The sequence below is a fragment of the Chenopodium quinoa genome, unplaced genomic scaffold, assembly GCF_001683475.1.
Source record: "Chenopodium quinoa cultivar QQ74 unplaced genomic scaffold, ASM168347v1, whole genome shotgun sequence".
Classification (NCBI taxonomy): domain Eukaryota; kingdom Viridiplantae; phylum Streptophyta; class Magnoliopsida; order Caryophyllales; family Amaranthaceae; genus Chenopodium; species Chenopodium quinoa.
The window spans coordinates 199612-212836 of NW_018742907.1; the positions used below are offsets into that span (position 1 = coordinate 199612).

Sequence of the window (13225 nt, forward strand, 5' to 3'; positions counted from 1 at the left end):
GCCTCCAAATTCAAAACCGGCATGCATGCAATAGCATCAAGGATTGATATTAAGTCACTCAACAAATGGTTCGAGAATAATAGTCCTGCAAAATTTTGGCCGGGATTGCTAATTAAGTTTACTCAGCTGATGACACAGGAATCAGAAGATGAAATAATTCTCCTAAAATCCGTAGCATTTTTTTTTTTTTTAAATGTCAAAAACTTGTGCACCATAACTTCCTTAAGTCAATGGAGTGCAACCAGACAACCAGTATACTCCTGTGGACAATAGTTCTTTTTGAACTATAGCAGTCAGTCTTTCACTTCATTTGCAACACTAGAACAAAACATTCATGAAGTAGCACCACAATAAAAGAGAATACAACCAAAAGCCCCAACTCTCAGAACATAACAGGCATCAAAGAGCGTAAAATAGAGTAAAAGAAAATTAATCACGATTCCACCATTACGAAACAAAAATGTTTAGAGAACTCTCGACATACTTTAGAGTAGAACATACAATCTGCTATGTGTCTCAAAATCTTTCACTAAAGCTACCATCACTAATTGGAGTAGACAAGTAACCAAACAAGTTGATAAGGAAAAAATTGTTGATAGTTGCAAAGGACGCTGCACCAAAAAGAAAACTGCACCATCGGTGTATACACCATCCTCAATATAACTATTTCCTTATTTCTTCTTTCCAGCTTCTGCAGCTTTAGTCTGCCAAAAAAAAAAAAAAAAGGGGGTCAAAAAACGAGTACAGCAATCTGCACCTTGACAATTTGAAAAGAATAGACTCCATAGCATGAAAGGGTTATGTATACCAGAGAGCCAAAGCTCAAGAGAACATAGGGGAAAAAAAAAAAGTCAAAGTGACGACAATACAAGTGCATTGTCCTACCTTCTTAACACCACGAATCTTCTTAGCTCTGTTCTTTCGCTCCTTCATTTGTTTCCTAGACTTCTCAACCTTGGTGGCCAATCCATTCTGAACCAAACAAAAGGCAAAGGAAGGTGGGCAATCAGAAAAAAATATACAGAGCATGAGAGCAAAACACGACAGCTCACTCCCCATTTGGCCATTTCAATAGGTACAATAGAAGAGAGATGGAATTAACATATTTACCCTGATCAGCCTGTATTTGGGCTCGTACTTCTTCGCACTATCGACAGAATCATAAATCAAACCAAATCCAGTTGATTTACCACCTCCAAAGTGAGTACGGAACTTGAAGACGAAGATGGAGTTGGGATCATTCACATCATACATCCTAGCTAATTTTTCTTTCAACTCCGCCTGTGAGAAAGGGAAAAAATGTGGTAAGACATTCATCAACGAGATGCAAAAGGCAACACAGATTCATATTACAATGAAGATTGTGAAAGCTACAACAAATCCATACAATCTTCTCAGCAATTTTGGAATGAAATAATGCATAGTTATGTTAATATCAATACTAACATCATAAATTAATAAAGGAACACCGTTCTTCTAATATGTAAACATGTAAATTAAGGGAAACCCATTGAAAATGAAACAATCAACAAGCAAGACTGCAAAATGAAACCCTGTAATACAAAGGTAGGTATGGCAGTATTCACACTTGCAATGATCCATAAATTTCTAATGCCAAAAGTAAATTAGTTTCAGAGGTTGGTATTGGCAAAGCAGCGATTACTACATTATTGCCATACACCTAGTACATGTTTCTATTCTTAATACTGATGTCCACAATAAAATGAAAAAACGAAACAAGCACCGAAGTTGAATTGACTATATTCATACAAAAAAGACACAGCATTCACTAAAGAAAATCAATAAAAGCTGCTTAAGCACACCTAGTTTAAGCATAATCAATCATTAAAAAAAAACATGGAATACTAATCAATTAACCCAAGTATACTAATGTTGCAAATTTCATCAAATAATGATCAATTAAACTAAGTATATGTTGCAAATTTGATATGTGCGAAACAATAATTCCAATCTCTAACACTGATTGAATGCTAATAAAAACAAAAATAAAATAAAATAAACTGCGATAAAGAATCGAGAAATGCAGATCAAACCTTGGAAACGTTAGCGCGGCCAGGGTGAAGAACATCGATGACCTGAAATGTAAAAGAAGAGCAACGAAAAACAAATTAGGGTTTAAGAAATCAAAATTAACAATTTAAAGAAAGGAAAATGGAAGAAACAAGGAGTGAAAACTGACGAATTGCTTCCTAGAAAGAAGACGATTAGTCATGAACTTGCGAGTTCTGAGTGTGACAGCCTTTTCCGCCATTTTTGCTTTCTCTCTCTAGTTTCTCTCTCCTCTGGTGCAGGGGACTTGCGGCTGATTTCCAACTTCAAGGTTACACGGCGAAGAAGAGAGAGCGAAGGGAAAAGAAGAAGGTGATGAACTAGCTAGGGTTTTCTTTTATGTGGGTTTACGGCTTTTGGGTTTTGTAATCACTTTTTTTTTGGGCCTTTTATTTGAGCCCAGTATCTGCCATTGTCGAGTAGTCCATTAAAGGAGTATTTTATTATCCTGCGTGAAAAGAACATTTGGTTAATTTTAAGGACACTCCCTTTCTTGCATATTGGCTACATGAGTGTAGGGTGTTCAGGGCTTATGATGGTCAATGAGGGGTAATTTCATGTTTCTCTTATTGATTAATATGGCAAGTATGAAGTATTTATAATAGGTAATTGGAGTAGATTTGTGATGTTAGCAATAACATAAGTTAATGTTAATTTCGTGAATAATGAATACGAATTTAGAGAGCTTTTTCAATGGAGATTTCAGAAGTTCAAGGGTTGCTTCAATAGAGGAATATGATTTCCCTACCCTTCAGGGTTGACCATGCTCTTTATTTCTCCCTTTTTCTTAGAACTTTCGCTTAATTCGGTAGTGAAGCTGATGGAAATGGTGGTGGAGAAGAAATGTGTAGAAAATGGTGGTGTCGGTGGATGATGCGTGAGGATTTAAGAAAATGTAGGTGGACAAAAGCTCACAATCAAGCTCCTTCAACAGAGCTTGCTGAGGAGGAAGAAGAAGAGTGAAGATGAAGGTGGATGGGAAAAGGAGGAAGATTACGGAAAGTCAATGATGTTAATCCTACAAATGACATCTCACGTTTCTTAATTGAGAAATTGGGCCTCATTCATCAATCAAATCAAGATGGACACGAGCAAGATTGAATCACCAAGTTTTTGGGTGCCTTGTAATTTGGGACGTTATAGTGAATGTGATGACATGTATTAGTAAAAGTCTGACAACAACAGAAAACATTATTAAAAAAAAAAAAAAATTGACAATTTTGGGTAGGAATCACCACTATTGGACAAAGCTTCATTCTTAAATTATATTTTCATACAAGTAAACATTAGGATTACAATAATGTGGCCTAGATCACTTACAACAATGACCTAGAAAACACTTACAAGCTTAAAGACATTCAAAGGTGGTTAGGTTTGGATTCTAAGACGAAGTAAGGGCATATTATGTTATTTACCCTATTATTTAAAAATGAACTTATCTTATACATATTAGTCTAATTCGAGCTTATACTAACTCATATTAATTGTAATCTAAACTTATTTTTCTTGAAATAAGTATATTAAGGTTGTTAGAAATTTAGAGCATGGCCTAATTCTTCAATTTTTCAAATTTAATATGCTATCAAATATGATCTTGCTAACGAAGACATTAAATAACCATTTATAATATTTTCTAAAATGGTATTAATATAGGAATGCATGCCAAAATCACAGAATTTACTCCGTAATACAGCATTTAATTATTTTAGGACAAAGACTTAGAGTTTACTCCGTAATACAGCATTTAATTATTTTAGGGGCGTGGGCGCGTGGCTCGGTGGCACTTTGTATATTGGGAATTCGAGTGACCAGAGATAATCTTGAATATAGAGCTTAAAAATGGCTGCTCTTCCACTAATTTCTCTTTCTCATCCCTTACAAACCCATCTTCTTCACTTGCCCTCAACAAAATCCCAGCTCCAAAATCAAATTTCATGCCCTAAATTCTCATCGGGTGACCTTCAATCTGTTAGATTTCGTAGTAAAACTACGAAATTGAGAAGCAAGTCCAATGACCCAGGTGAGGTTGATCGTATGTTCAAGGATGAAAATGGCGTCGTTAATGATATGGAAGGTTACCTCAATTCTCTCTCCCTCGAATATGATTCTGTTTGGGACACCAAACCCTCGTGGTATTATTTCTATTTGCAACCCCCCCCCCCCTTTTTTTTTTTTTTTTTTTTGTCTTAAATTCATTTTTTTGTGGGAGTTCCTTATTTTTGTGGGAAAATCTTTACTCTGTACTATGAAGCTTTAATTAAGTGATTGTCAATTGTTGTCATTGTTTGTTGAAATTGAGGAATAGTTTGCTATGTTATAACATTTGCGTTTGATTGTACAAAATGTACCCTATGCATATACACTGTTTGATACTGAAAACATGAAATGGCATTCATGCCATGTAAGAGGCTCTCTTCTCATAAATTGTTGACCAATTAGTTGGAAGAGATATATTGTGATCACAGCGGTTCCTCTATACAGTTTGTGAGGGGAGAAACCGGAAAATCAATGCCTGTCTGTCTGTCTAGCGTTCCAGTAGGTGTAGAATTTGTTCATTATATCTATTTCAGTAAAAGTATGAGATTTGAGCTTGGATATGAAGAAGGGGTAAAAAGGCTTTAAAATGTGTATCGTGTAGCTCGGTTAAATGGTTAGTTCATTAATTGTTTATAGGAGGATAGGGTGGTAGATTGGTGGTTTCCAATTTGAAGCTTTAAGTCCTTTTGGTTTCAAAGTACTCCGTATGTATTTGTGTATGCCCATAGGGTTATTTGAGGATGGTACTGGTTTTGGCTTCACAGTGTTCCTTGTTTTCCTTTTTGTTTTAAGTGTATAATGCTAAATTGGAGAAAGAATTACAATGGAATAAACAGAATGTCTCCAAATTCCTTTGATCCTTTTTATAAATAGCAAGTTGTTTAATCAAAGGCCAAACTCAAAAGACCTCGAGGAGCCTTGCTGGATGGACAAGGTTGCAGTACTATGTTGGTAGATTGGATGGTAGGCAAGTGAAGACATTGCTACTTTTTAATATTTTATTTATTTTTACTCCTGCTTCACAGACTCACAGCTCCTGAATGAGAAACCTTTTACTGAATAAATAAAAATTGGGGTCCTGATTCTCATTTTTGTCTAGTCTAGATCTGGAGGATTTAGAAACCTTTGATGGCATTATGATCTACCAAGTATGATTTATCGTTATGTATTTCCTGTTACCATCTTTAGTCTCTTGATTTTCTTGTCAGCTCAAAGGGCCCTAAATCACCAATTGTAAATTTGTGATATTTCCAGAATTTCATATCACTGTATTATAACCTATCGCAAGAGAATTTCTTTTTTCCTTCTTTTTTAACCTTTGAGGGAAACTTATTACAAGAGATCAACTATTAGAATTACTGCAATTATACTCTATGCTTCAGCCTCAGTCTCAGTCATCTCAGTTGGCCAGTTATCCATAAGGGAGATGTGGTTGCTTTGTGTGTTGAAAATTACAAGTGATTTGAAGAGTATGCAAGAAAACATTTTGTCTAAACATGCATCATACCGATGATTTGAAGAGTTTGCAAGAAAACATCTAGTCTGATACAGTTTGATGTTAATTGTCTTTCAGATGCAGACTAATTTACAAGTATACAACAGCTTTTCAAGTTTGACAAAGAAATAATATGTTAACTGAGTAATTTGAGATCTATATCTTTGATACTGACCAGTGACCACAAATGTATTATCTTTCTGTTTTTGGTATTTTTTTTAATCTTCGGAATTGTTCAATTATAGTTGACGGATTTGTTTTCTACAATTTTGTGGTAGGTGTCAGCCATGGACAATAGCCCTGACTGGAGTATCGGTGATTGCATGCAGCTGGCTGGTTCTGCACTCCGTTATTGTTACTGCTTTAGCTTCCTCTGCAATCTTTGCATGGTGGTACATCTTCCTATATTCATACCCTAAGGTTTGAGATTCCTCCTCAGTTACAACTTCAGTATTACATATGGTCAATACTCAATATAGACTGTTGGTCCAGTGTTGCTTGGTTCAATGAAAGCAGAACATGCTCACCCGTAGAATTTGAATGTCCTCTTTTGTCTTTTCAGTCTTTGCTGATGTATGCTGTCAAGTTTCTCTAAAAAAACTACTATTTTTTGACAGTTTCAATAGACATGCAAACTGAAGCATATTTTTACTGGGTTTGAAGGATCTGTAAACAGAACACCCCAGACTGCTCCACTTTTTTTATTTCCTCTTAGCTTTAAAATAGTCAAACTCCAACTAAGGCACTGAGACTGGTTTAGTACTCTGTTGATTGTTCGATTTACTTTTCATACTCAATGCTTCTTGTACTTGAGAAACTCCAAATCTATAACTATAATGTGCGCAACTTGCAAATCACCAACCCTAGTATACCCAGGAATGCCCCCTATGCTCCTTCAAAATTCACAACATACCTTTAGAAGTTTCCTGATTTTCGAAATACCCATGGGAATGCAATTTTATGAATTAGATAACCCTCTCTTGTACACCTCTTACGTGAAGTTAACCAAAATTATAGAAGCCATTGTATTGGACTTGAAAACACTCAAGTTTTGACTAGCTTTGGAGAGGAATGATAAATATGATACACAATGAAAAAACATATATTTTCTTTTCCTTTCAGGCATATTCAGAAATGATTGCTGAGCGCAGAAAAAGAGTGAAAAGCGGCACAGAGGACACTTATGGATGGTCAAAGAACCAGTGATTACAATGGACAACACCGCAGCAGAAGGGGCTCTTTCTTTCTCCTCTACCCTACCAAAGGCCGGGGGGTCGAGCAAATGATGATAATCAGGATGAAATGTTCCAAATGAGTTGCATTAGTGCATATCCTTCACATGGCTATTGACATAAGGCAGAGCAAAACGTTGGAATAGTCTTGTTCCTCGTCTGCAGAAACTTTGCAAATAAAATTTGAGATTCGATTTGTTGTGAACTGTTGTCATAATCATCCAATTATCACATCATAACAACAGTGTTGTACAGTTGAATTATGTACTAGTAAAATCCAATTTAACATCAGGTGACTTTGCTAGGACAAGTACTCTTGTGGCATCCTTGTAGTTGATTATTGACTTAAAAATTTTGCTTTGTGATATTGAATCTTTACAATTGGTTATTGGCCAAGTAACTCCCCCCCCCCCCCCCCCCCCCCCCTCGTTGTATTTAAAAAAAAAAAAAGTAACTCCCTCTGTTCTTTATAAATTACTCTATTCGACTTTTTTAAATGCTCCCAAGTAATGATTTTGTGATGGTTTCATTGTTTATGTACCCACTTGCAGAAACCAGCATAAAACTTGTCATGTACATTGCCGTCGTAAAGCAATCTTACAAATAGTTTCAGTTCTGCCATTCTAGTATGCGTGAGGATGCTTTTGCACATTTTCAATTATATGGATCAAGTTACATCCCGGAAGATCCCACAAGTAATGCAGGGATCTTCCAATCCACTTACAATATACTTTCCATCCGTCACAGCGAATTACGTTGTTAACACGCCCCTGCTACACTTTCAAGAATTTTCCTGTCAAGTAGAGCTTGAGAGCTTCTGCATGCAACATCAAAGAAAAACAGAGAAATGAAACGCCAAACTGTTAATAGGCAGCAAGTCAGCAATCAGCAACCAGCAACTATGATATTGTACATAAAGCCTAGAAAATCCAACATATGCCAATAAATTCCATGATCCACAGTGGTCATAGGTATAGAAATGAAAATTTCCAACTACCTTTAATACATACTACTGATACTAGCAAAGTAGCAAGTAGCAACTGCATTGAAAACACAAAAAAAGTTTTAATGCAAAAGTTAACTCGACGAAGTTATCTAACAGAGTGAACTCTCTATGTTCCATGACTTCTTCCCTTCATATTACAGCAGCAAATTTCCTAAGTCTAACACATCAATACGGAAGCAAATTTCCTAAGTCTATGTTCCCAAACAAGTGAAAGAAACTTTCATGTTGGATTTCTGTAAACCAGACCTCCGAAAAGATTCATTTGTCCTCTCTTTAATTACAAATATAAGCAAAGCCCTCCTAGCATTACAATGGCTAAAAGATAACAATTTTTTTTTTTTCTATCAAGTGTAAAATAGCCATAACAAGTGTAATAGCCATTGTGTGCTGTACTTTCAAATTCTATTTACTTTGGTAAATCAAGAATGGCATTTAAGAAAAAGTTAACGTGCCATCTGATAAAATAAGGTTTTGGTTTTGGACCATGCAATAACACCGGAAATAGAATGCACGAAGGAATCAATAACTTGGTACTTCAACAAACAAAAACTTAAATTAAACAATATTTGGCCAAGTGGCCAACAGAAATCAGACGTTGTAAGACAATTCTTTGCCCTGTTCTTTACGGTCATTTCTTTTGACACATCAAAAGATGTTATTAGCTAATTGGATCGTAGAGATTTTTGGTCTTTCGAAAAGTTTTATAATTGGTTTTGAAAGAAAACAATGTTGACTAGTTCAGAGCAAAGGATGCCCAAAATGTCACAGTTCTTGTTCTCTAGCCAGAGAAAATGAGAGATTATCAGTATATCACGTATGATTTACTTAGAGATGAGCTAACAAGCTTCTGTCTCGTTTGAATTTTCCCTATCTCCAATGGTTTTGTTTTCAATATTTTGTGCCAACTGCTATGCCCCGTCTTCCCCATCAGACGTATCTATTGACTCAGTTGTAATCCTTACCTTTAATTATCAGCATATGTACTTTCAAGTGACCATTTACTACTATAAATGCCACTCTCATCTCTATTGTTACTACTTGTCAAGAAAAAAGTTTCACCTCACAAAGTCAAATATACACTGATATCACCATGGGTTTTGGATGGTCTGCTACATTCATATTCCTTTTAGTTTTATCCTTTGCAGTACTTGTTATTGATTTCTTTGTGCTTGCTAATGCTAACCTCCCTTCCTTGCAGCAATTGTGCCATGATCATGAGAAGTCTGCTTTGCTTCGTTTCAAGCAAAGCTTTCTTCTTAATTGCTCTGAATCATCTTATGCCTTTGCATATCCTAAGGTGAAATCATGGCATGATGATCATCTGTTGGAAAATGCAACTGTAAGCAGTGATTGCTGTAGGTGGGATGGTGTTAAGTGCAATGAAGAGACGGGTCACGTGATTAGCCTCGACCTTAGTAGCAGTTGCCTTTATGGCACCTTCCCTCATAACAGCACACTCTTCAGCCTTAATCATCTCGGTGAGCTTGATCTTTCTTATAATAACTTCAACTATTCTCAAATCCCCTCTGACATTGGTCATCTGTACAAGCTCACACATCTCAACCTCTCCGAGTCAGTTTTTAGTGGTCAAATTCCGCCAGAATTTTCAAAACTGTCACATCTATCTCTTCTTGATCTTTCTCATAACGGAGATCCTACAGTTGTCAATGAGAAGTCAAATCTGAAACTTGGTGATTTGAGTGTAGAGAAGTTGGTTCATAATTTAAGTCGTTTAACCCATCTTTATCTTAACTCAGTTGACATATCTTCTGAGGTACCCCTTATCATAAGCAACCGAACTTCCCTAAAAGCTATCTCCCTTGATTACTGCAATCTACTGGGTGAATTCCCAACAAATCTTTTCCGGCTACCAAATCTTGAACTAATTTCATTGCTTTACAATCCCAAATTAGGAGGATATCTCCCCGAATTTCATTCTTATAGTCCTCTTCGTGTTTCACATCTCTATGGAACTAGATTTTCAGGAGAGTTGCCAGCTTCACTTGGAAATCTAGTTTCCTTGAGTGTTCTTGATCTGCAGTTTTGTGAATTCTCTGGAAAAATTCCATCTTCAATAAGTAACTTGACAGACCTCACCGTACTGGGCCTTGCGATTAATTATTTTACTGAACTTCCTCACTCAATCATGAACCTAACGCGCCTTACTGGTTTATCTCTTTCAAACATGATGAATGTTAGGACTGGTCGGAATATTGAACCTAAGCTGAATTCACTCACTGCACTAGCCCTTCCCCAAATGAATTTAGACAATGAAATCCTGCCTGCTCTGTCTAACTCTAGCAGATTCACTATTTTGGCTCTTTACGACAACTTGTTAACAGGTCCACTTCCGAGTTGGTTTATGAATCTAACCCAATTAGACACCTTAGAACTACATGGAAACCAGTTGCTAGGTCCAGTCCCACCCTGGATTTATAACCTTAATAATCTTCGCACATTGACTTTGTCATTCAGGGGTGCAGTTGGCAAGCTTGACCCATTTATCATGCTCCCTAATCTCCTTGTTTTATATTTGGATGGTGTTCGCCTCACATTTCCTTCAAATACAAGCACCAATTCATCGTCTCTTTTGAGGTTGCAGTTTTTGAGTCTTGATTCATGCAACTTGAACGAGTTCCCCAAGTTCCTACAATATCAAGATAAGTTAGAAACACTCTCTCTCTGGGGAAACATCATAGGTGATATCCCACAATGGTTAGTGAACACAACTAGAAAGAGTCTCTTGTCATTAAACCTTTCTAATAATCTTTTAACAGGTTTTGAAAAACCTCTGGTTTTTCTCCCATGGAAAAATTTGAAAATATTAGATCTTAGTGATAACAAATTGCGAGGGCCACTTCCAATTCCTCCAAGTTCCATTCAAGTTTATCAAGTCTCAAATAATCATTTCTGTGGAGTTCTTTCCAATCATATGTGTCGTGCAACTTCTTTAGTCTACCTCGACTTATCTGAAAACAATCTTACGGGCAAGATTCCAAGCTGCATTGATCACCAGCTTAGTGGTTCTTTGCAAGTCCTAAACGTACGAGGCAATAAATTTGGTGGTGCCATTCCAGAAACATTCTCAAAATCATGTCAATTGAACATGATAAATTTAAGCCAAAATCAATTTGAGGGCAGGCTCCCAAAGTCATTAGTCAATTGTACATTGCTTGAGGTACTTGATGTCGGAAGTAATCGTATTAATGACACTTTTCCCTATTGGTTAGGAGGTATTCCCAAGCTGCAAGTTCTTATCTTGAGGCATAACAACATCCACGGGCAGATAATAACCCCATTGTCTGGTTCGGTTGGTCAGGATTTTCATTGCTTGCGTATTATTGATCTGTCTAATAATTTTCTTACTGGTAACTTACCATCTAGGTACATTCAAAGTTGGGTTGCAATGGCAGTTTCAACTGAAAACTTGTCAAACTCAACCAACTCTTTTTTTCGACTATATTATATGCATGATTATTGTTGATAAGTATTAGGTGACTCGTACTTCGTAGCTTTGTCCGCCCGATCGGGCGGACATTGCCCGGTCTGACCGGGCGGTGGGGGTTGGATACGTTGAAGCATTCGTATGGAGTTTTCTTCTCGCGCCCGATCGGGCAGACCTTGCCCGGTCTGACCGGGCGGAGAAGGAAAAATGCGGAGACGCGGATTTTACGATTTAAAGTTATCTTTTATGTTATCTTTTTGCCCAAGTATCTTTTATTTTAGGGATTAATATAAAACCTCCCTAATATTAGTATAAGGGTTAAGAGAGAGAGAGTGAGAGCCGTTCTTGAGAAATACAAGAATCATCTTTGTAATCTTTGCAGTTTATAGTGAAATCATTCGATCTCGGTGCCCGTGGACGTAGCTATCACATCGATAGTGAACCACGTAAATTCTTGGTGTTGTTCTTATTGTTTGCATTGAATTTCTTTATTGTTTTCTTGTTTGTTTTCGACCTTTGCTTCCGCTGTCGCACAACAATTGGTATCAAGAGCTCAGGTTCAATCCTTGGAGAGTTTCTTGAAGATAACAATGGCAGGAGATTCAACAATAAGAATTGAGAAGTTTACCGGGAAAAATAGTTTCGGGCTATGGCAAATTAAGATGAAGGCTCTGTTAAAACAACAGCAGATATGGCGTCCGTTGGCTCCAAAGAGTACTACTTCGGAGTCAGAAGATGGACCGACTGACCCGCAGTTAGAAGTTATGGAAGAGAAGGCACACTCTACCATATTACTTAGTCTTGATGATCAAATCATCACGGAGGTGGCTGATCAGGAAACGGCGGCTGGATTGTGGCTGAAGCTGGAGTCATTGTATATGACTAAGTCGTTGACCAACAAATTATTACTGAAACAGCGGTTGTTTAGCCTCCGGATGCAGTCAGGTACTTCCTTACGGGAACATCTAGAAAAACTTAACTCTATTTTGCTTGATTTACGTAATTTAGATGTTAAAATTGATGATGAGGATGCTGCGTTGATTTTACTTGTATCTCTACCGTCTAGCTTTGAGAATTTTGTAGAGTCTTTTGTTGTTGGTAAGGATTCTATAACCTTAGAAGAAGTGAAGGCAGCACTTCATACTAGGGAACTCAGAATGAAAGCTACGAGTGATAATGGGGATAATGGTAGTGGGTTGTTTGTTAAGTCCGGAAAGTCTAAAAAGAATAAGGGGTTTAACAAGGGGAACAATGCTGGGTCGGGTGCTGGAAACGGCAAGGATGGATCTAGTAAAACTACTACTAAAACATGTTATTACTGTAAAGAACCGGGTCACTTTAGGAATAATTGACCGGTGAGGAAAAACAAGTCCCAGGCTGCTGTAGTTGAAGAGAAACCGAATGAGAGCTATAATTCAGAGGAAGATTTAGCATTAGTCAGTTCTGCTAGGTCTGATGATTTATCTGATAACTGGGTTCTAGATTCGGGGTGTTCGTTCCATATGTGTCCACGTCGAGATTGGTTTGATACATATGAACCTCGCAATGGGGGTATGGTTATAGTCGGTAACAATGCTCCATGTAAGGTCACAGGTATTGGTTCCATGAGGTTGAGGACTGTTGATGGGCGGAGGTTAACTTTGACTAATGTACGGCATGTTCCTGCTTTAGGAAAGAATCTGATTTCATTGGGTACCCTGGATGACTTGGGGTACAATGGTGTGTTTTCAGATGGGGAGTTGTGTATTTTCAGAGGTTCTGAGTTGGTACTTAAGGGTATCAAAAGGAACACCCTCTATGTTTTTGAGGGTGTTACACTGCCTAGTTCTGCGGTTTGCGCATCTGTATCTCACCAGGAGATGACTAAGATTTGGCACATGAGGCTTGGTCATATGGGGGAGAAGGGGATGCAGCTATTGTCCAAGAGGGGTCTTCTATCC

At 37.3% G+C, this 13225-nt stretch overlaps 3 protein-coding genes across 3 annotated transcripts; 2 read left to right on the top strand and 1 right to left on the bottom strand.

Moving 5' to 3' along the window:
• Nucleotides 1-414: 414 nt before the first annotated feature.
• LOC110727481 (40S ribosomal protein S24-1) lies at nt 415-2401 on the bottom strand. The gene is made up of 5 exons (XM_021907036.1): nt 2201-2401; nt 2055-2096; nt 1111-1281; nt 886-972; nt 415-704 (listed from the first exon to the last, which is right to left on the bottom strand). Exons 1-5 carry the CDS (start codon nt 2270-2272, stop codon nt 672-674), a joined length of 405 nt encoding a protein of 134 aa, XP_021762728.1. The 5' UTR covers nt 2273-2401; the 3' UTR covers nt 415-671.
• Nucleotides 2402-3849: 1448 nt separating this feature from the next.
• LOC110727482 lies at nt 3850-7201 on the top strand. Its single transcript, XM_021907037.1, has 3 exons — nt 3850-4202; nt 5881-6022; nt 6725-7201. The coding sequence occupies exons 1-3, from the start codon at nt 3910-3912 to the stop codon at nt 6806-6808; spliced, it is 519 nt and encodes a 172-aa protein (XP_021762729.1). The 5' UTR covers nt 3850-3909; the 3' UTR covers nt 6809-7201.
• Nucleotides 7202-8930: 1729 nt separating this feature from the next.
• On the top strand, nt 8931-11324 carry LOC110727437 (receptor-like protein 12). The gene has a single exon (XM_021906996.1). The coding sequence runs from the start codon at nt 8931-8933 to the stop codon at nt 11322-11324; it is 2394 nt and encodes a 797-aa protein (XP_021762688.1).
• The last annotated feature ends 1901 nt before the right edge of the window (nt 11325-13225 follow it).

Excerpts from the sequence above, each read along its gene's own strand:
- LOC110727481 (XM_021907036.1), bottom strand. The coding sequence starts at position 2,272 with ATGGCGGAAAAGGCTGTCACACTCAGAACTCGCAAGTTCATGACTAAT. Across the intron at positions 973-1,110 it reads CCAAATACAGGCTGATCAGG|AATGGATTGGCCACCAAGGT; the intron begins GTAAATATGTTA and ends TGTTTGGTTCAG. Across the intron at positions 705-885 it reads AGATTCGTGGTGTTAAGAAG|ACTAAAGCTGCAGAAGCTGG; the intron begins GTAGGACAATGC and ends TTTTTTTGGCAG.
- LOC110727437 (XM_021906996.1), top strand. The coding sequence starts at position 8,931 with ATGGGTTTTGGATGGTCTGCTACATTCATATTCCTTTTAGTTTTATCC.
- LOC110727482 (XM_021907037.1), top strand. The coding sequence starts at position 3,910 with ATGGCTGCTCTTCCACTAATTTCTCTTTCTCATCCCTTACAAACCCAT. Across the intron at positions 4,203-5,880 it reads TGGGACACCAAACCCTCGTG|GTGTCAGCCATGGACAATAG; the intron begins GTATTATTTCTA and ends ATTTTGTGGTAG. Across the intron at positions 6,023-6,724 it reads TCCTATATTCATACCCTAAG|GCATATTCAGAAATGATTGC; the intron begins GTTTGAGATTCC and ends TTTTCCTTTCAG.